Source organism: Vigna radiata, chromosome 4 (genome assembly GCF_000741045.1).
Source record: "Vigna radiata var. radiata cultivar VC1973A chromosome 4, Vradiata_ver6, whole genome shotgun sequence".
In the NCBI taxonomy this organism is placed as follows: domain Eukaryota; kingdom Viridiplantae; phylum Streptophyta; class Magnoliopsida; order Fabales; family Fabaceae; genus Vigna; species Vigna radiata.
In genome coordinates, this window is record NC_028354.1 from 10,426,754 (window position 1) to 10,451,514 (window position 24,761).

General features: G+C 29.0%; 1 protein-coding gene across 1 annotated transcript; it reads right to left on the reverse strand.

Moving 5' to 3' along the window:
* Positions 1 to 11,246: 11,246 nt before the first annotated feature.
* On the reverse strand, positions 11,247 to 17,223 carry LOC106758340 (ethylene-responsive transcription factor ERF034-like). Its single transcript, XM_022780154.1, has 2 exons — positions 17,220 to 17,223; positions 11,247 to 12,562 (listed from the first exon to the last, which is right to left on the reverse strand). The coding sequence occupies exons 1-2, from the start codon at positions 17,221 to 17,223 to the stop codon at positions 11,475 to 11,477; spliced, it is 1,092 nt and encodes a 363-aa protein (XP_022635875.1). The 3' UTR covers positions 11,247 to 11,474.
* Positions 17,224 to 24,761: the final 7,538 nt, after the last annotated feature.

Genomic DNA, 24,761 nt, shown 5'->3' on the forward strand with positions numbered 1-24,761 from the left:
CATCCAGCAACTTTGGATCTCTTGGATGTAATAATAAAAGCTCTTTTTCTTTACATAACATAATAGTTGGATGTATTATCTCTTCTTGGGCATTGTGTCTTTCCTTGAGTTACTCTAAAGTGTGTTGTCATACAAAATAGATAGTTCTTTCAAAGGTGACAATGCATGAATTTGGGAATTGTTGAAGAAAAATAACTCTAGCTCTTTATCTAAGAGATCTTTCATGACATATTTTGTACACACATTTATAGTTTTATTGTACAACAATTCTGCTTTCTATATGTTTTATTTTTAGTTTTTAAATCATTTCCTTTCAATAGTAATAAATTGGGTTAATTGTACATCTTTGCCTTAATTTTTGTATTTTCAGCTCATTTGACATTTGCCTATTGTTTTGGCTATGCATTTTTTTTTTGTGGATGTTATTTCTCACTGATTATGGTTGTACTAGATTCTACATTTGTAGATTTGGATTTCTCTACTATTTTTTACTACTTTTAGAATGTTGAGAAAAATATTTTGAAATTTTGTAAAAGAACATGTGCATTAGATTTTATATGTATTATCTTAAACTTTTTTGGCAATTGAATGCATGGACCTAATTAGAGCTCATGATTAGGCTCATGTTTGCTTCAATTTTTAGAGTCTATATAAGACATAAATGTACTTTAAACTAGCAGACACAAATCATTTGCTAATTTTTGGAGTTTTACAAATTGTCTTCTTTTCTCTCTATTTTAGTTTTTGGATTTTCTTATTCCTCTCTCTTACAATTTTTTTTTCTCCATCAATGGAGAACCAAATATATGATAATCAATTTATAGAATCAAGATCAAACAAGGTGAATTGAGCTTTGTACTGATTATTTTTTGCTACAAATTTTTTCTCCTCTTCTCTAATTTTAGGTTTGCATTTTGTGATATCAATTTTTATTTTTTATTTTTATTTTAGAATTCAATTTAGGAATTTATTGAATCCTGATTTGATAATTGAATATAATTTGTATTGAATGATACTTTGGTTTAATTCATATAGATAATTTAATTATTTAGTTAAATTAGTTAATTGTTCAAACTTGGATCGATTCTATAAAGAACTATGATTTTCTAGATTGTTTGGTTTTCTAAATTTTTAGATTGATCTATTTTTATTTTATGGACTCTCACTTTTGATTTTTTATGTGTTTTCTTAAATTTTTGTTTTATGTTTTTCAAACTGAAACATCCAAATTAGTTTGTAGAGGAAGAATACTAATGACTAAATATAATCAATATGTGTCCTTTGAGAATAAACCTAAATTTTACTCTATAATGAAAAATTTAGAGATACTTAGTTTGTTTGATTTCTTCAATAACAAGTGAAAATCAATATTTAGATTTGACTTGTCCTTTGCTTAGAATGCCTTTGGCATATGAAATCAATGGGCATTACATACAATATAGAACAAACATTTATATGTTTTTTTTATAGTATGAGATTAACTTACTTCTATGTTCCTATAATCAAAGCACATTGTCCATGTTAAACGTAAAATAATATTGCACAATTTTGTGCCATTTATCAGATGAAACACTTTACATAGCTTGTTGTGAAACTTAAGTTATTGTCTTCCAAATGAATCATGAAATTAATTAATTGAACTAAGTTTTAAAGAATTAAAATAGAGTAGCTTAAAACCTTTTCAATGCACAAGAAAGTTTAATCTATTAGAACTTGTTTTAACATATTAAAAGCTCATTCTCATAATTAAGCATGGTTCTAAGTAATCTTAATCGATTAAAACAAATATCTAATCAATTAAAATGTTCTTTGCAATCATTCCAAACTCATAGAATATTTTAACAGATTAAAAAATAGTTTAATCAATTAAAAATGTCTTAGCAACAATCTGAGTTTTAAAATGAATTTAAGTAGCTTTTTAATGGTAATTATAAGATCAAACTATTCAAGAGAGACTTATGTACAATCTAAATCAACATAACACACTCCCTAAACACCTAAGTCTTCAATCACCAAGAATTTACAAGGTGGGAGGTTCAAATCTTTCTAAGTTGTACTCATAAATCTCACAACAACAACACCAATACATTATACTTTTATACTAGTTCATTTAACCACATAGACTACATCTAGTTCTCAATCAACAAATTAAATTCTACTATGCAAATTAATGTTGCAAAGTATAAAACGAGTATTTTTTAGGCTCATAACACCTCATGGATAATCCCTTGAGTTTTGTTTGGGATTGTAGTCACTCCTAGTTACCCCTGTAAGTATTATTTGGGTTTGCAGACACTCCTGCTTAAACGAATATTCCTTCCACAAGCCAATTATAGCTCCCCCAAAAGTTCTTTCACAAGCCACTTTAGGCTTAACTAAGCATTCTTTCATAAGTCATTTCTAGTTCGACTAAGGATTCTTTCACATGCCACTTATGGGTAATAACTGAGTGTTCTTTGTCAAATAATCACTCTTAACAAAGATAAGTAGATTTTATTAATGATGATAAAAAGACCACAAGGTTGTTCAATAGAGATGATGATAGTCTATTGATGTATTCAAGATTGATGTTCTTTCTTCTAGTTGGCCACCTAAACATGAACGATGTTCGCCACGAAGCTCTTGGTAGATGTAGAAAATTAAGTTGTGTTTCGATACCATACAACATTATTAAATATAACCATATACCCAATGTATCAAACAAGATAAACAAGAAGAATACAATGCTTAAAGTAAATTTTGTCTAAATGGAAGCAACGTCTGATACAATAGAAACATAATTTATTCAAATGTTGAGCTAAACACTGATGCTTAAAATTCAACATACAAATGTGGAAAGCCACCAAGCATCTAACACAACATGTTATCTAGGATATCAAAATAACACACTAAACGCCTTCAAGGGATTCACAATTATCTGATATCTCAACCATGTCCAAGGCATAAGATATAAAAAGAGCGTCAAACACTATAAACTCCTAACAGAGTGTTTAATCACCATTGTTCTTAAACAAAACGATAAGGCTTCTGAACATAAATCTGTGCTAAGCAATGCTAAACGATACACTTGAGCCTAGACGATGTTATGAAACTAAAGGCTTAAAATATCATATCATAACATACCAATTACTTTGTCTTCGAACAATGTATTTATCAAAACGTGCTGGCATATGAAAAAATGTTTTGAACACACAACGTGCTTAACGATCATAAACATTTTAAAACATTTAATGTTGTATGAAAATCATATTTAGAAGCGTTGCACAAAGGACAAAAAGACGTTGAGTGATAGAAAGACATTCTTAGAATGTTTCCTCAAGCTTTGCACTAAAAGGTTGTACAAGCTACATTTGAATGAAAGCACTCATAAAGAACTGTCACGTTGTAACGTAGACCTGAGTCTGACTAGTTGCCTAAAAAGGTTATAAAGTCTATCTAGAAGTCAACTCTGTATCCAACGATCATATTTCAAGAGGGTTATATAAAGAAAATCCACTGAAGAGAAGATGTTGTTGAAGTTGAGGAAGGTGAAAATAAAAGAGAGAAAAAGAGAGAGAGAAAGAGAGAATATGTTCAAGAAAGTTCATTAAACATATCTCTACTCTACCTCAAAGTACATATCGTTTGATTCTCTTCAACCTAAAAGGAAGAATCTCATAAGGTTACAAATTATATTGTATTGTATTGATCCTCTCCTTAAGAGTTATTCAAATATGTATTTGTAATCAAACACCGATTGTGTTTGTATTGAAACAATTGTATTAAGTTGTATGTATCAGTCAAGATTGACTAAGGAACCAGGAATGGTTGACAATACTTTGTGTAAATAAAAAATGGTTATAATACTTGAACATTAGGAGTGGGTAAACTCAGACTAGTTAAAATTGACTTGGGATACTGGGAGTGGTTATAATACCTGGATAGTAGGAGTGACTAAACTCGGACTAGTCATTATTGACCAGGGGAACCAAGAGTGGTCTAAAATACTTGGATTAGTCAAGATTGACTAGGGGAACAAAAGTAATAATAATACTTGCAACCAGGAGTGGGTTAAGCTTAGTTATAATCTAAGATAAGATTAATGCAACCTCTCAAGAGTTCTTGAGGGAGACTAGTATAAAAAAATTTGTGTTATCATTCTTTTTATTTGAAATGTTTTCTTAAAGCACTTTATTAGAAACACAATCCTTTAATGCTTATAAGAGACCGTATAACCCCTTCTATAACCGACAAACGATGTTTTGCGAAAGAGTTTTTAGAAAACACTATTCATATACCTCCTTTCTAGTGTTTTCCCTGTATTTCATAATGATTCATGTGCCTAAAAGGAACACCTTAGAACTTTATTTATAATGGTTGTTATAAGCTTTTACCTTCTAATAATGGTTTCATCATAACTTTATCAGCATTAACATGTTAATTCGTGATTACCATTCTTTTAAGGTTTAATCATTCGTCAGGTACTTTTTTTTGGCTGGGAATCTCAAAAAGGTCTCATATATATTTTTTTGTCTCAATTGGGTCCAAGTTTTTGCAAAATTAGTACAATTAGAGCATTGCTGCTAAATTGGAGCAACGTTGTTAGACTGGCGTATACGTGACATGCTGATGATGCTTTTCTAAATGATGTGGCCTAAGTAATATGTTAATTAGGTGAGTGTGATGTGTAAATTAATAATTTTTAATTAAAGAAATTGGGAAAATTTAATTAAACCCAACCCCTTTCTTCGAATTAGGAATTGCGAAAAGAAATTGGGGAAAATTGTGAGTGTTTCTTCCAATTAGGGTTCATTACCTACACCACATCATTTAAAAAAGAATCATCAGCATGTCACGTATACGCCAGTCTAACGATATTGCTCCAATTTAACGACAAGACTCTAATTATACCAATTTTATAAAAATTAAGACTCAATTGAGACGAAAAAAAGTAAGAGGCCTATTTAAGATTCCCAACCCAAAAAAAGACATGGCAAATGATTAAACCTTTTTATTTAAACAAATATTTTGCAAATATGATATAAGTTAAGTGTTACACTGGTCTATAAGATAAAAATGTCTATTAGTAATCATAATTTTCTTTTTATTTTATTTTATTTCTCTTGTAGTCTTCTAGGAACACTTATTTTACATCCTTCCTCTCATTATTTAATTAAAATTTTAGTTTATTTTTTTTTAAATTTATTATTTAATTAATATTTATACACTATAAATATTGAAAAAGTATATGAAAACATATTATATAGAAACTATAATTTAAAACTATAAAATAATTTATAATATTTTAGATAGTGGTGGGTTTAGTCCACACTCATCTACCAGTTAAATTTAATTAAACCCTACAAACGTAAAAATACTATTTTAAGTAATGGTATAGAAGTGCACATGAGTAGTGATTTGTAAATTAACCTATAATTTATTAATGACTTTGGTTGTTATATATTGAAGTTATGCATATCGTGCTTCTTAAAATAGTTGTTTAACTTTTACTTACGAACGTGAAAATATTAGAAAATTTGATTAGCCAATGCTAAATAGTTTTTTGAACTTATTATAGGCATTAGCTGTAATGTGCTAACAACGGAAAATTCGGACCTTGCAGGGATTCATTTTAAATCTATCACACTGTTTTACAACTTGCATCTTTCTTTATACCTTGAAATTAATTTAACGAAATAATTTAGAATTCAAATACTTAATACTAATAATATAAGGATAAAATAAATCATATAATGAGGACAATTAACCTTCAACGCCATATTTTAATTTTTACTTTTTGGTTTATAGTTTTTAAAATTTGCAAATTTAAAATCATTAGTGATTTTTCAAGATAAATAACTGTATATTAAAATTTATTTTTTTAATAAATACACGTGAAAATTAGCAATAAAAAGTACTCAATTACCTTAACAAAAAGAAAAAAAATTATATTAAAAATATAACTTTTTATTGTATTAAAAACGAAATATACTAATACTTATTATTATGAACTAATTATTCATCATTCTTTTGAATCAAAACCTTAAATTTTTTAAGCTGATTTTCGTTAGAAGTAATGTATTTTCCGTAATTATCTTATTAAATTAAGTTATCTCTCTCAATTACACATGTATATTTTATAAAGATTCGAATAGACCAACCAAATATAATTGTTTAACTTTGCTTATTAGTCAAGTTTCAACAATTCAATTAAGGGATTTTGTATCCCAGAAAGTGCTTTTAGATTTTAGTGAAGCACTAAACATAACATGAATCATGGAGTGAGGTTTGATCTCTGTCGCAAAACTATATATATATATAAAGAAGGAAAGATGCATGAAAAGCATACAAGTCACTCAGATTTGAGAAAAAAAGCAAAGGGTCCATTCCCTTTCTCTCTTTAATGGAGGATGAAACACTGTATCAGATAATTAATTTTAAGTTTAACTTAACTCCACAAAACCAGTTTGTAAAGTGAGATTTGCACCTCACTTTTATATATATATATATATATATATATATATATATATATATATATTATTATTATTTGACTTTATCTTTAGTTGACGAGAGACTTCCTACACACTGAATCCTTCAAATACAAATCTACTAATTGATTAATGTAAAGTTCTAAATTAAATATTGCTTACTTAATTAAATAATCACAAATATTATTGCAGAAATCAAATTTGTTTACTATTAGATGCTTTTTGTCTTCTCAAATTATTGTATTTTTCACGTGCCATTGTCTTTCCACACAGTAATCAGCATTACGCGATTTTAGTCAATAATTCTGTTTACCAAAAGCCAACTTCTTCATATTCTTTCTATATCTGCTATGTTTAATTGTCTTACGTAAAATATATGCGTGGTTGATTTTGGAAGAAATTATTTTGTCAATTCAATTAAAACAAACACGTTTCGTATTTTTTTTTTCTTTTTTATCTAGATTAATATTTCTGAGATTTTTAATTTAGATGGTGATAAAAACTAAACAAAATTCATAATAATATAATTAACTTTAGAAAAAAAATTATTGTTAAAAAGATTAAATTTAAATTTTATTGTTACTTAAATATCACTTCGAGTTATTGAATACATACATTTTTATGTATTTAACTAATTTAAAATAACATATTGGAAAAGAGCATAATTAATAGGCATCAATTTTAAAAGAAATTAATTAAAATCAAAAGAAAGCCATGTTAAAGAAACTGGAAAAGGATTTGTATGAATTTAATTTGTCATTAAAATAAACATTTGAAAACAGTAAAATATCTAAAAATAAATAATAAATAACGTAAATTTAAATCTTAATAACTTGAAACAGAAACAATATTAGTTGAAGTAATAGTAAAGGAAGCAACAAGATAAAGAAATGCATAGAAGTAGTGAGAAAAATGTATCTAATAATTGCAATATTTATTAGTCATGATGATGAGATTATAGAGTTTTCAATGTAGTTCATATTTTATTTCAAACTTAAAAATTGTAGCCACAGTCTTTATTTTGCATATTCTAAATGTGTTTAACGCGTGTCACTTTACATCCATCGTTAATAGGTTATAATGTGTAGAAGATACATATTTTATGGTGGTTTTGATCTCTAATAATTATCTACTTTTTAGTAGAGTTGTACTTCTCTCTCAACTTCATCATCAAAATATTTTCATCTCAATTTTTTCATTTCTTAATTTCTTATTTTCAAAATTTTAAGTTAATATCTTGACAAAATATCTAGTTGATTTTTATTTAAAGAATTGATCCATTTTTATTTCATATTATCCTATATTGAGTTTAAATGAGATATTTTAAAAGGATACTTTGTTTTTTTAATAATCTAAGATACTTTATGACAAAAATACATTATTTGGTTAAAGAAATTTGAAAGAAATTGAAATCTTAAAATTTTAAAATTGAAATTGAAATTTTAAAATTTGAGTTAATTGGTTTTGAATTAATTTGGCTCGATTTGAGCTTAAATACATTCAGTTCAATTTTACATTATCATAATCCAATATCTCGATCCAATACAATCTAACTTGACTTAGTCATACCTAACCATACATAGATAAAATTTGACCAAATAGAGAAAGAAATGGATTTCAAGTAATATGAACACAAGAAATAATTTTAAGTATAAAAATAAGAATATTGATGACACCTAATGTAAACACAATGATTTAAGCTAGTGATTACACTAAAGGTTTCACTAATCTTATGGAAAAATTAACTCCTTAATCTTGTTTGGCACACGGATGACCTTTGAAAGGTTGAGAGGTATATGAGATATTCCTTGAAAAGGAGAAAGACATGTGAAGTAGTTACAACCCTCACATTCACTTGAAAATGATATGCACAAGTAGTTATATAAGCATATGATCTTGCAAGTGACATGTTCAAGGTATACTTCATATGCCTTTTTCTTTACTTGGACTTTCTATATTATTCTTTTAGGGTTTATAGAATATTATTTGATTCCTTCAAAATATTACATAATCTTTAAAAGACATAAATTTTATTGTCTCTTTGTTTCTTTAATTTTGTGTTTGGATAAGACATTCTTTGGGGTGATTCATTCTTTTAGAGAAATTTGAAATGCATTATGAAAAAAATATGTTCTTTAAGTAAATTTTTGGAAGAAATTAATATTCTAGAATTTTATTAGAGTAATTGGATTACATAAAAATTTAAAGAATTCCAAATTTCATTTAAAAAGTAAACCAAATTCATATTTTGGTCTTTGTAGTTTTGGTTGACTTGTGTCTGTTTATTTGACTTGACATGGACTTGAGTATACTTGACTCGACCTCATGTTAGATTGTCTAACTTAGTTTAATATGACCACAACCCGATGTCTCAATAAAACATGGTGTTGAGAATAAATCAAAATGTCCAATAACCCAACTTTTCAAGCTTATCAAATAAACATTCAACGAAAGAAAATGTTTTTCAAATATATCATCTAATAGAATATACATGTAACATACAGTATTTTACGAACAACGTTTGAACGTCTAAAAGAACAATTCGTCACAAAAAGTGTCTTATTGAGAGAAACGTCTCTTTGTGACTCAAAAACATTTTTATCTAAGTGGAAGTATCATGAAACATATCATCTAAAGAAAGATGCTAAACAATATATTTTGAAAAACATATGTAAACATCTGATCAATAGAATGTCTAAAATATTACCCAGATTAAGGCCAAACAAGTAGGAAACCTCTAAAAAGAGTATCCTAACATCTTTGCAAGATCAAAAGAAACTAAAAAGAACATGAAACAAAACAGATATTCAGAATATATATAATATTAATACAATTATTTCAAAATAATAATTGTAATAATAAAGTATATACAAAGAAACTAAAAAGAACAAGAAATTTTCACGCACTAAATCGTATAAAAGGAAACCACTACAAGCTATGGAATTACTCTGCAGTATCACTACTTTCCTTTAGACACCTCCACATCTATTTTCTCATATGCTCACACCCCTAAATGATCATTGCAAAAAAGAGACAAACAAACACAAAACAGACAAAAGGGTAAGCTAGTGTACAAAAGAGTTATCTAATACCAAATAAATCATATGCAATACAAACTAAACATGGATAAAATATAATGAATTTATAATCACAAAAAACAGTTGACACTAAACTCAATTATCTAGGTACATATTCTTGACATCAAAATTCATTAGAGGCACTAAAACTATATAAATGTTTAATTATACGAAAAGAAATTTTTGTGTTTAGAAAGCAAACTCAATTTTAAAATTATCTAATAAAGAATAATAATTTTGAAATACTTATAAAATATGTCCTTTTGATATTTTTTCTTAAAAAATTGAAATATTTCATACCCTCCTTTAAGTTTATGTTCTTCTTCCGTACATATATATATATATATATATATATATATATATATATATATATATATATATATATATATATATATATCAGTCCATGAAATCCTGAATATAGAATGTCATGAAACAAAAATAAAAATCTTAGAAGGATATACCCTAATAATCTTCTGTGAAATATATTTTGCTTCACAAGTTTATATCTTACTCCATGTAAGAGTTTTTCTTAGTTACATAGTGCATCAATTGTCTTGAAGCAGATTATGTTTCAATTGATTCATTAATAATCTATAATGTTTTTATACTTTAAAGATGTATATTATATTTAGATAATAGAATATTTAGAAAAAAATATGAAACATTTTAAAAAGTCTTATAATTGTGCATTAAATTTAACTTATTTTTATATAATATTTATTACGTTTTAAACTCCTTATTGGGTTTAAAATGAGGGTGGTGAGGTTTGTTAATTAGCTAACATGTTTGTATTTGCGAAAACTTATGTGGAAAAAAGCTGGCACTAATCATTATAAGTCTAATACAGAGGCGAATGTGACGTTGAAAAGATTATTGGCCAATCGTAAAATAAATCATTGTCATCTTTTTTTCCCTCTTTTTCTACAAAAGGAGATGGTGTCGTTTAGCAATTTTGTTTAGTCACTTTTAATAATTCAGATCGGAATCCTTCATTTATACTTTAATCCATAAATAATAGGTAAAATATAAAAGCACATGTGAACCATTCTGAGTAATAAAAATTGTTTTACCAATTCTTAACTCAATCGAATTCGAGACTAACTAATACATATAAAATGGAGAGTTTTGTATATATAAAACATAAATGTAAATAATTAAAGCATCGAGTGAGATACAAATTGGCTTCGGTTAGAAGATGCTTACAAGTGTAAGTGTGTGTGTATATACAAAAAAGGAATCTAGATAACTTTCTTTTATACTTAATAAAAAGTGATGATGGAGGAAGAATTATTCCATATGAGCACAAGTTGTTCCATGATTGTTTATTTAATGAAGCAATTGGTAAAGAAATCATTAATATATGATGCAATTAGTCTTGTGGATATCTTTCCAACTGAAAGATAAAGAAAAAAAAGAGAGTTTCAGGTTGGCTTGCTTTACAGTCAACAACAGCATCATCAAAACTTGTTCAAAATGCTGAGAACAAAATCAACAAAGAATAACGTTCTTTTCATGCAAGATCTATTCTCCATATTACCAGATAAGCCACACATGCTGAACAAATGGTGGATTCCAATAATACCTCCCAAATCCAGTAACTACCATTCATTATTTCACAGTGAAAAAATGAAATTTCCATGTCATTTATGCACAAAAGAAAGAAGCTTCTTTTATTGTTTATACAGTGGCAGACATTTCTCACAATTGTCAAAATTTTCCCTTTATATTTTAATCCATAACAAAACAAAAATAGCAGTAGGCAACATCAATTTACAGATTAAAGGGTAAACTTTTTCCCTAAGTGGTATTCTAGCATCAGATTGCACTATTGCAGTAAACAGGAAGATTAAACCTCAATTTTGCAGTCTTTTTCTCTTATTATTATTATTATTATTTTTAAAAATGGAACAATCTGCAACAGTATGCACTGCTAGTAATTCTCCCACAAAAATTGCTCTTCAAGCCTGAATCCACTATCAGCAGCACATAAACGCCAAGAAGAAGAATAGGAGTAAAAAAGTCCATTGTTTCCATCAGGGAAAAGATCTGGAAGGTCAAACAGTGTGTCGTCATCTGCAGTAGAGTGAGAAGTTGAAGACCCTTGAGTAGTGTCCATGGATAGAGTTGAAGGTGAAGCTTCTTCTGCTTGAACTTGCTCAGCCTCAATATTCTCCATGCATAGAGTTGAAGATGAAGCTTGTTCTGCATGGTTTTTTTCATCTTTTTCTGCTTCACAATGCTTGCCATCATCAAAGAAAGTGGTTGCTGCTTTCGCAGCTGCAGCTTGAATGTCCTTGGGAGATGTGGTGATGGGCCTTGGAAGATCTTGAGCTAAATTGGGGAAATTGAGGTAAGCCGAGTGACCCTTTATGGCTAAAGCTGCCACATCGTGTGCTCTAGCTGCCATTTCTGCTGTAGGGTATGTTCCAAGCCATATTCTCGACTTCTTTCTAGGCTCACGTATCTCAGACACCCATTTGCCCCATGCTCTCATTCTCACACCCCTGTAACTGGGGTGCTTGTTATCATCACCATTTCTTTGTCTTTTCTTGCATTCCTTATTTGGCGTGTTTTGATTCTTAGCTGTTGTTGAATCATCTGGAGGACTTGTTTGGGAGTCCTGCTTGGTGCATGAGTTTGAGCTTGAGGTAGATGATGCTGATGATGAAGATGATGATGATGATGATGATGATGATGTGATGGTGGTGGTGGTGGTGGAGATGGTCATGGATGTGGAGGAGGAGAAGAATGTGTTGAACAAGTTTTCCCCAGCATCACTTTCCATGTTGATATGTTTCCCAAGGAAGAAAGGGTGGGTGGGGTTTGATTGGAGAGGCACAGAGAATGAGTGCAGGTCACATAAAAATAGAGCTGTTTGTCTTTTATGATTCCCCCAAAAGGAATTGGATTTATATAAAGAGAAAGAAAAAGAAGAAACAAATTTAAAGAAAAGAAAAAGAAAGCCAAAGGAGAAAAAAAGAAAAAGGAATATAAACCACCATGGGCTCCAGAAGAAGGCTACAGTTCAGCTACTTGGTTTCCCATGTTGAAATTCAATAACATGCCTTTAGTTACTCATATTTATACACACACACACACACATATATATATATATATATATATATATATATATATTATATGGTTGCGTACATTTTTGTTCCAGTGTGTATATAGTCTTCTTTTATCTCCTGTTTCACGTTTGTCCAACATTGGAGAGCAGCTTCTACTTGGGTTCGTTTGATATGACTTGTTTTCTGTAGCATGATATTCACATGAATTCTTCGTCTCCTTCTTGTTTAACATTATTATGTCTTATGATTTTCGAGGGACACTTGGGTCCACAGATATTATATGTACAATATTTTAATCTCTCTATTTAGACATAATTTACATGTATGATTTCTGTCATGGTCAAATATATGTAAAGTTGGCGTAGGAGAGAGAGATACAAAAGAAAGAAGGAAAAGAAAATGGAAAATATGCGATGAGTGGTTTATTAAGAGATCAAGAGAAAGATAGAAAATGAGTGATGATATATAAATGAATATAAAAGAGAGAAAGTGATGTGAGCGAATCATAATTATAAAGTTTATAATAAGTTGGTTAAAACATAAGGTGTCAATGTTTCTTGAAAATCAGAATTTTATTATATAATCAGCTTGCTGGTCTGTCTCTTAAACTTGACTCAATTATAAGTCTGAAACTGATACGGCCTCGTGTGAAAGGTTTTTCTAACTAGAAAAATGTTTTAAGTATTTTTCTGCACGGTTGTGACGAAAGCAGACCCAATTGAATGAGGACTTTTGTCAAATTTCTATGACCAACCTAATGCATAAATAGTTGACTTAGAGTTATTAAAAATAGAATTTAAGTCTAACTCAATTTTACGACATTGATTATATGTTCAAGTTTACACTTCACTTATGTATTATAATTTGGTCTTATCTTTAGTCGACGTGAGATTTCTACCCTATTCCTTCATGCTGAGATATAACCATCTTGAACATGATAGTAGAATTAATGAGTGGTCCAACAGTAACCTAACAACGGATGAAAAAGAATGTCTATATAGATCTTGCTAGGATAGGTTCTAACTAGATACCATATTAAGAAGTAGAGTTTAAATCTAATTCAATCCCATCAAAATTAATGAGTATTTGTATTCATTGGAACTGTGGGTGAGATCTAAAGTTGACAAAGTAAATTTTGGTGGATGATGTAGTAAAGAGGTGGAATCTTGAATATTTACTTCAACGTAAACATGATTAACGTACTCTGCGGTGCATGTGCTTATTGGCTACAAGTGTGGTGCAGTTTTATTTTTTGTGGTTGAGGAGTCAAATTATGCAGCCACGTTTTTCTTTTCTATGCGGAGCGTGTACAAAGATCGACAATGTAACAAAAGAAATAATGCATGAACGACGCCATGTGAATTGATTGCAAAAGAAAGCGAGGTATTCTCATGTTCGACTTGTTTAAGATTTTTTTTTTTTCTGTGAAAGATACTTGTAGATATATTATCAATAAAAACAGAGCAACTCTGAGATTACAGAAAGTGATATACTCGAATGCTAAACAAAAATTAAGATTTTCTTTTGTAAAATGTGCTAAATTTCTACCAGGAAATGCTAAACAAAAATATCAATTGCATTAATTACCTTTTCCTATGAGGATAAATTAATTCAAGTTATTAACATATACTAACTAACGTTATAAATGTAAATCTTTTACAAAATAGTCTTTGAGAGATATAGAATGTAGAAATTTTTAGATGATATAATATTAAATCGGTGAAAAAAAATGTTTTCAAATTAATTAATTTCATAACCATAATTTTTGTTTCGATCTACAAATAACTATATTAAATGAAGTATTCAGGATGTTGCAACATGTGTATAACCAAACATATAAATAGACATCAAAGATAAGTATATATTTCTTGTTCAACATTCTCTGTTGAACACTCCTAAAACATAAAATTTGTTAGGATTAAACAACTTTTTCTTTTCTAAACTATTACAAAATTGTTTTATATTTCTAAAGTAAGTTATAAATTATTTCATTCCTGAACTTTATAAAAGTTATATTTGTAGAATAATTTACATATGGATGTTATATTATATTTATTGTGGAATTTTTGTTACATGAAAAATATATCTGGTTGTTGGAAAGAATATTTTACATGATTGTCATAAACATATGAGCTAAGCATATCCATACATAATTTGTCTTTTTGGCTTAGATTATATTGTATAAACTTGTCCTCACTAAAAAGCAAAAGCAATATACCTAGCAATGAAAGTGAAAATAAGAGAATTCTAGACTTTATAGAGTTTGAGTATAGTTAGATAATTCTCGAAATATGAGAATAATCATGACAATTGTCTTTATTTATACTATAGATATTTATAATCATGTAATCCTTTAAACAAGTTGGTATGTAACTTATTAGATTCAACTCTATGTTACAATTAATCTTAACTTTTCATAACTCTCCATATTTTTCCTTGTCTTTTTTCTTTGTAAAAATTTCTTTTTAAATTCCTTTAGTTTTTAAGTCTTTCGAATTTTATATTAGTTTATGATTAGGATGTTAAATAAGCTTTTGTTGTAAAAATGTAGTTATTAGAGTGTTTTTAGAGAATAAATATGTTTTCTTTTTAGTTTTGGTTCTTGTTTTTCTAACAAAATCTAAATAAATTGTAAATCTTTTCTTTTTGCTTTAATAGGTCTCTGGTTTTTATATTTGCATTATAATCCTCTTCAATTTCTTTTTTTTTCCAAATGTGTCCTTGGTCAAAAGGGGCTGAATTTAATTAACTAAAAGTGGTTGATATGCAACACCAAAACGCACAGATTGGCACGCACAAAGACTAAAGCAGAGCTTGTGCGATGGGGTTTGAAATTCTCCTCCAATTTTCATGAGCTGTAGTTCCAGAGCTTGAGATACACCAAGGAGTCTTCATGAGACTCGGGAGCCTGCATTTCAGTGGATTGGTGTTGCTTACAAAGGAAGGTTTGGAGCTAGTTAGAGCGTGAATAGAACTCCTTGAAGAGGGTTGGTTTGAGGAAGAAGAGTTAGGCACGAAGAAGGGTTCGACTTATCTTTTCTTTTTCTCCCTTTTCTTATTTTCTTATAAATTGAGGAAAGCATTTGTAATAAAAAAAAAAAAAGGAGAATGTGCAATAGTGTGTGTAATTTGTAGAGTACGTAAGATTAGAGAATCAATTTTTTTTCATTCTTCTTCTTCTAGAAGGATAGTAGAGAGATTTAGTGTGATTTTTGCAATTCTAATAGAGGTTGCACGAGTTGTGATTGCTTTTGATATTCTTGTGCTTTGTAACTTCATTTCTTACTTTCTTGGTCAATAAAATTATGGTTTATTTTCTTTTTGTTCAATGTTGAATTCTTTCCCCTTTTTCTTGCAAGAATTTAATTTTCTAGCTTTGTTCTTATTGTTTCTACATTCTAGAATTTAATTTTGGGTTTAATGTTCACGATTGTTATGTTTTCAATCTTGAGTGTTGTTTTCCAATGTGAGTTGAAGGTAGATGATAATTATTTCAGTTTTGCTACATGTTTTGGTGTGCATTCGTAGTTTTTTTTATTCATCTTGTAGTAATTGTAATGGCCTTTTCTTAGACAAAGCATAATCTAGAATTGTAAAGTCAAGTTGTTCAATAGTTGGATGAGAACCTACATATGTTTTGAGTATGAAATAGACTCTGTAGGATCTGAAAGTGGGCTTCACTTCAACCAAGATGTCTTCTTGAGATAGGTTGGGATTCAATTACCTAAATGGACCACTTCTCATCTCAGAATTCTGCCTTATTTCTTAGAAAAACCTTCACATGTTGTTTCTTTGCTATCTTTGCACTTTGTTCAGTCTAATGAGAGAATAATCTTTACAGTTTTAGGTTCTATGAATTCTTGGAAATAGCCAGTAGAGTTAGTGTTACTCTCATAAAATATGTTTCAATTTTTAATTCTTACACCTACATTTGCATTTCATAGTTCTGATTTCAGTTTCGTGCATGCATAGGCTAAACCATCATTTCTATGGTTACATTTGTGAGTCATTATCCATATTCTTGTGTGCCTGAATTGATCATTGCTAGCTTTGATTAAGTGAATGAGAATAACGAACTTTAAGGTTCTGTAACAGAATCTATTAGATCCTAAAGTAGGCTTGGTCGTTTCCAAAATGTCTTTTTGTAGAGCTATTATGATTCACCGAATCAAAAGCATAATAGGTACAATTTTGGGATATATTTATTTGTTGTTTTCATTTTGTTTTGGTTCCAATTATCAAATTTCACATGACCCATTTAGTTCATACTGTTTTATATGTTCTTTGCATCTTTTCTCAATTGCAAATAGTGATTTCTTTGATTCAAATGATGTTAAATGCAAATAGAGATTCCAGATTTGAAATTTCTAACTTTTCTTGCATTCTTTGGTAAAATAAGAACACCATGTGGTAGATAAGACTATTCTACACTACACCAGCTATCATTTGCATTTATCTTTCCCTTCTTGTACCACATTCACATAGGATTCATATAACAATTAGAAAAATCTACACTAAATTGATGTGTTAGAAGTTGAAAAAGAATTGTCCATTTGCATATATCTAGGGTTTGCATTCCATTTAGCCTTCTAGCTTCATATTACCCATTGTTATACTAAAGTAGATTTCCATACATGCATTGCATAACAAAATACATGTTTTTGCATTTGCCTTGACATTTTAGCTAGTTCATGCATTAATCTTCTACACATAATCATTCATTCATTCAAATTTCATTCCCGGCCTTATTGTGTTTTAATTAGTTCTTAGATAGAATTAACTAGCAAATTTTAGAACTTAATAAGCACCAAATCCTTGGATTCGATACCTGAGGTTTCCTTATCCTACATTAGTGGGGAAGCTTAGGTTTTATTGGTCTTAATGTGACTAAAAGATTCTTTACAACAACTACCTTGTCCATTGTAACAAATTAATTATACATGTAGCCTAATTACTAGTATTTTGTCCATCTTGTAGGAGCTCCATGAGAAACAAGGTATGCAAGACTGTCCATCTTGCAGGAGCCCAATCCACAAGTGTATTTCTGTTCGTTTTGCCCATATATAATTATTTACTTGGATGAAGTGAGTGTTTTGAATAAGGACAATGATATTTTAACAACTATTTTTTAACAACTTTTTGACAACAGGACACATGTCACCATTTTATTGGTATGTTTGAATTTATTTTAAAAATATATTTGAAACGGACCAATCACAAACTGTCACATATGCGTTGTCAAAATGTTGTCAAAAAAGAGTTGTTAAAGAGACTTTTTCCTTTGAATAATGTCCGTGAGACACTCTTGAAAAGAATAATGCATTCAGATCATGCACATTTCGAGTTCAGATACATTAAGTTGCTTTTAATGCCAAGGTTGATTCTTCTGTTACGACTTCCTTTAATCTGTTGTCACAGTTTTATTTGAAGTTCTCTTCTCTCATCAAGATACAATTGTCTTTCTCCTTTAAAACAAGAAGCAGCACAACAACCCGAACCACGATTCCGATAATGACCTATTTCTTGGAAGAGTCCGAGTCATCCTCCGTCGCCGAAGGCGGCGATGACGGGGAGTCGTTCAGGGGAGCCGTTGCTCTCAGTAAATTCATTGGCGGCTCTATTTTTAAAGGAACTGAAATTGGCGTGAAGTAGAAAATAAAGGAGGTATTAGAAAGCTCGTTTGCTTCGAGGATGCTCTGTTCGTCAATACCGAAGATTTCAGCGATGAAGAAACCGTTTCTCCTTTAGAACCAAGTAAGTGAGTAAGTACTTGAATCTTGCTTCGCTCTGTTTCTGGGTGGGGCAGGCGCATTTTAGAGGCATGTGGAGGTCGAGACCCGCAACGAGGTCACGTTAGCCGTAGGTGTTTTAGTCCATGAGAGCCTGACACGTGGTGAGGGACTAGTATGTGTCGTTGGCGATAGAGAAGTAGGTTTCGCCCTGTACTTTGATGTTGTAAGAGGCGTTGTGTTGATAGTAGAGGCCGGGTCAGGAGTAGTTGATGGGAACGGTGATGAGGGTGTCGGCGGGGATGGATTGAACTTCTAACCTAAAACACAAAATTCCCCCAATTCATAATTGTAGAGACAACAAAAAGAAGAATACAATTTTTCACCTTTCCCTTTCTTTAATTCATTTAAGCAAAAATTATAATATATTTACTTAATTATAATATTTTTAATTAGTTTTTTATTGACACGTATATTAAAAATGCAGTGTCACCAGGCTACGTCACATACTCATTAACGTCATTTAATGAAATTGACCGAAAAGATTTATTTACATCAAATTAACAAAAATAGGAACTTATTTGAAATTTTGAACAAAAATAGAGACATATTAAAACATTAAACCTTATATTTTTATACAATTTGAGAAGAGACATGAGTGACATATATCTAATCCATCTATCTTTCTAATATTTTATCCTAATGATCTTACTTCCTAAGCCAGACTCTACTTGAATCAATTTGAAATATGAACTAAGTATTATAATTCTTTCAATGTTTTCAATTTGTTTAATTCAATCTTTATATCAAGCTAAGTTAATTCTTTGTATTTTGTTTAGACGAGCTCAGTCAACTCATCTATCTATGACCTTTGTTCGTTATTTTTCTGTTATTTGTGCGGGTAACCATTGTGTTTTATTTTCAACCAATTATAAGACTAATCAAGGTTTCAATTGAGTGAAAAATGTGTGTATTTACTGTTTAACAAATATGATTATATATATCTACTAATATGAGGATATACACGTGGTGAACTAAAACATGGTAAGTATGATATATTTTACCTTTGATATAAAATCAATTTTCATTAGCTTTTAATTCTAGTTTCCTTCTTCCTTTGCTTTGAACTTCTAAACAAAATTTGGGGAAGGGGGATTTAGAGCGTATTATAGTTGGGAGTAAAAAGTTTATATTATGTTTTCTCAAAAGATGGCATATTTTCACCTTCATATGAAATTTGTTTTTTTATTATTATTATTTATTACTCTGGTTTGGTCTTACTTGGCTTTTTAAAAAAAAATGAAAAGATAATTACATTTTGGATTTTTTATTTGTTGACTTTTGTTTTGATATCACTGTTACTTGTTTTTGAGGTATAGGAATATTGAGAGAGAAATTGTAGCTCAATAGGATTTTGGTTTTCCAGAGAGATTTAACCAAGTTAACAACAGAATTGACTTGTTAACAATATATATAACATACTAATTTTACAATAAATAGGGATATAGAATTATCTCTAACTGTTTTTAAAATAATAAATGTTCATATACTAATAGTTTAAAAGTCTAATATTCATTAGATAAAGATTATGGTCTAATCAAATAAAGACAGTAGTTAGAACTATAGTTAAGGAATAAAGTTGTCTGTGGATACGAAGCTAAAAGGTTCAAAGATAGAATTATAAAATTGACCGGCATAATGCAACACTTTACCATATGCAATGATGTAATACTTTTACTTTTTTAGTTTTTGAGAGTTTTATATTTGCTTACTTTTATAATTTTTGTTTCATAATTATAAATATAGTAATTAGAACAAAATCTAAACACAAAGCATTCGTTTTAATAAAATTATAAAAGTAATTCCTCCTAAAAAATTGTGAAAGCATTTTCCTTTAACAAAAATATAAAATGGTGATATAAGGGATGAAATCAAATATATCATAAAAATATAATTTACATAATATAATTTTAATTATTGTAAAAAAATAATATATAAAGTAGCAAACTAATAATAAGAATAACATAAAATAGTTATTATTAGTTTAAAATGTACATCATATATATATATATATATATATATATATATATATATATATATATATATATATATATATATATATATATATATATATATTACTATAGATAAAGTCAAACAATCTGAATATAATATTTATGGGTTTATTTGATAAGTATAGATTAAATATGCATTATGTAGAGGTATAATTATATAATGCAGTGCGTATGTGAATTCATTGGAATATTGTTTGTAAGTAGGTATATAGAGATATTTTTCTAAGAAAACGAAATCTAATTATCTTTCACTGTCATATTTACTTGATGGTGAAAGGAGAGTAAGTATGTCATTCCTTGCTTTTGTTTCATTTCTTAGCAATGATAGAATCAGATTATGCATACTAATGGATTATTCTAATTAATCTTAGCAAAATACTCAAATTATCTATCTATCATTCCTTAAAGATCCAGTAATTTAATCCACATCTTCTCATTCTTTTATGAAATAAATAATAATAATAATGTGATATATATTTATATTTATTTGACACACATATACTTTGTAAGAATAAAATGATTATAAAAAAAATATTTTTTTTTTGTATTAAAAAAAATAATGTCAAATAAATATAAAGAAAATGATATGTGAATAAGGCCATTTATCATGGTCATTTTAGATTTCACTTTCTCTATATATGAAAACTAATGACATTAACAATGGAAGTATATTTTTAATGGAGAAATACGCCATATAGATAACATTCAAATGATGAAAGAAAGGATGAATAATGAATGCTAATTTCTTAATTAACTACAATTAAAATTGATACAGAAATTAACAATTTTAGCTAAAATTTTCTAACTTTTTGCATGGATTTTAGTAATATATATATAATCTGTTAAAGAGATTAATCACTTCAGTTATAATAACACCAATATGACAAAAAACCATTTTTAAAAAAAAATAATTGGTTTGTTTTATTTATTTTCTGGATAATGATATTTTAACATCATTTTTTTACACTATTTTAACACTGCACACGTGTCAAAATGTGATTGGACGATTTTAAATTAAAAAAGTTGAGACAGGGGTATGTTTGGAAGAAAAAAACCAAAGTTTATTTTTTAATTTGAAATCGTCCAATCACATTTTGACACGTGTGCAGTGTCAAAATAGTGTCAAAAAATGGTGTTAAAATTTTATTTTCCTTATTTTCTTCCTTATGAATGGAGATAACAAATGGCTAAATTAAAAAATTAAAAATTATAACAATATTATAAAAACATATACATTCTAAGCTACTTCGTTGTGCCTAATTATATTCTAAAACAACAACAATCATACAATGTGACATATTACTGATCTCAATAAAGAAGATTGGTCAACACTTTCCTCTCCATTATTGAGCCAGATTGTCGAACATTCACAAGTTGAAAAACACAAGACACAAATCAACTAAAACATAAAACATAAAACATAATTAATTTTGTTAAAAAGTATTTTATATGCTTTCATAAATCAACAATATATTAAGACAATCCTAAGCATAAGTTTTATGACACAGTATCCATAACTCTCAGGAAATAGCAAAAGAAAGTCTTTAAATTTGGGTTTTTATATACTTTACAAAGTTTAAACCACAAGTTAACGACTTAAGTGTTTATTCATTGGCACTTAAGTGGTTATTTATAACAAAGTTAAGATTATCTGCTTAAACAAATGTTTGTAGGCTCTTAAGTGATCATTGAAATTTCTTTTGGTTATGGTTGTTGAGGATTAAGAAGTGTACTAAGGGCTTTTAAGCTATTTTGTTAAGGTCATTTATATCACATTTTTTTTCTATTGAAAATATCAATTAAATTATTTTCAAAATTTATGTGATGGTTAACTTTATAAATTTATTTTGGCTTTTTATATATTTCTAAAATTTCATTACTATAAAATTTACTATAATATACTCAAATAAATTAACAAAATTAAAAAAAAAATACAATAAAAAAAAAGAATAGAAACAACCTATTGTGTCATTTGTTGTCTCATTATCATCCTCATCAAAACCATATATGTTAATTTCCTTATAGATTGCTTCCCTCACTTATTTGAATATTCAATTTATTGGTTTTGTTGATGGTTCACGAAGTAAAGTTTCGTATTGTTTTATTACAAAATTGTTAAAATATGTACATTGATTTTATGTTAAAACTAGTATGCATATTAGTAATCTTACACATAATAAGAGGGATAAGTGAGATAAAAGTTAGTTAGGTTTCCTTGAAACTTTGGATTATTTAAAGGTCGTCTTTATAGTTTTATGTTGTTCTTTTTTTATTTCAGTCTTCTTAGTTTTTCTACATAACTAAAGTTAAGATTCATTAAGAATGCTCAACTCACGATTCGAAACAACATCTCTCTTTGGAGTTGTATGGTTTTAATCACAACTTCTTGTTCATTTCATTCTCTTGGTTTTCAAACACACAAGATTTGAAACTTAGAAAACAACGTTAGGGACTTTTTGAAGAACTTGACTAATTTTTTTTTCACATGAATAAAACATATAGCCAATTTTAGCCAAAATTAGTTCAGTGTCAAATTTTCCATTACAGAACATTAAGCATTTCTTTCCACCTGAGATTCTAAAGGAAAACAGATCACTTATGCAGAGGAACCAAGCCTCACCAACCTTTAGGGATAAAACTCAGTGTACTATAGTATAGACTATGAAAAAGTGTTCATTCATAGGCAATCCATAACTCATGGTAGGTGAATACTTTCAAGTTGGTTCCCTTAACTTCTTTCTCGTCCAAATATATATAGTCACAAGGATCATAATATTATTATGTTTTGATTACTCTCTTTCCAAAACTAAACTTGAACAGCTTGTCTTAAGATTATTCATCTATTAAAGAACGACTTTCATTTTGTTATGAAGACATAATGATATATAGTACACGGTTAATAGGTACTTGTGATCATGTCTTGGTTGTGACTTTTTCTCAAGGTTTTAATGTTGTTTAGTGCTTTAGCATGAGTGGTAAAGATGCAGGAGGGATGAGGCTGCTGTAAGCATTGGGTAAAGGTTATGTGAATAGAAATAAAATACAATGTTTAAGTGTTGTTTCCATTATCCCTACGGGTTGTTATAATTGGCTAAGTTAACACAGCAATTTGTTTAAAACTGATTCATGACAATGTTGTGATAGTTTTGGTTAGAAATTATTCTCTTTTAAATTCTGAACGTGTAGGAGTAACACATGGCTTTGGAGTCTATGTTCTACTTTGGTTCGGTGCTTAGTATTAGAATTGATTAGCAAGGGTCACGTTGGTTTATGGTTGAACACTGGAATTAGATTGGTTCATAAATGTTTAAGTCGTGGAATAAGTACTAAGAGTCTATGCTCTGCTTTGTTTGTTTTGTGTCTCTCTGTTTTCAATAAAGCTAACAACCTATTAATTATAATAATAGAGAAAACTTTAATGGAAGATTGAGATGAGGAAAGGTGAAAAAAAATTTTACTCCAAGGCATTTGATAACTATCTGAGATGTTTAAAAAACTCAAACAGAAGGAAAAAAAAAAAACCTGATTGGATGGGAGATACTGTTTGGAATGGTCTTTTAGAGAAGTGGAACATATCACTTTATAGGCAAAAATGTGATATGGCCAAGAAGAATCGAACATCTGAGAATGATGACAGTTTGCACACTAGGGGATCTATTAGTGTGCATGACCATGCTATTGGTTTGGTATGACATGTATAATATTTTTTTAATTTCTTCTTATAGAAACTTTACAATAATTGTTATCAAGTCATATTTTGTTTGCATACAGGAGTTTGGTCGCTCAGTGCATGTTGACGAAATCTTTCAACAGACACATATACGTCGCTCAACATGACATTTTGTTAATGAAAGGTCTAGGAGGACACATGTTAGTTTCTACTAACTCTATTATATTCAATATTATATTTTGTATTACCTTTTAAACCTTAGTTGTATTTAACGCAAACATTTATTCATTTATCAGGAAAATTTTCAAACAAGATTTTCTAGAGTAATATCTAAGACTGCATCTATTAGTGCCTCAGCAGTCCCCTAGACCCTGTAGAGGAGGAAAGATTGAGGAACCGATGTTGGTCAGAGGCTGCGGGTGGAAGGTACAAGGGACGCGTATACGGCATTGGAAATGTCAGTTCTCAAGATGACTGTGCCGATTGTTACATACGACAGACACACGCATCTTCCAATCAGCAACGAAATGCAGAGAACTTTTTTAACCTTCAAACTCAATTAACAAGCCATGATCAACAGCTTCAACAAATGACTTCTTACTTTCAAGGCTTTATTGGCATCACCATGCAGTACCTTCCGCCTCCAACAATTGCAGTTGCATAACAGTTTTTTCA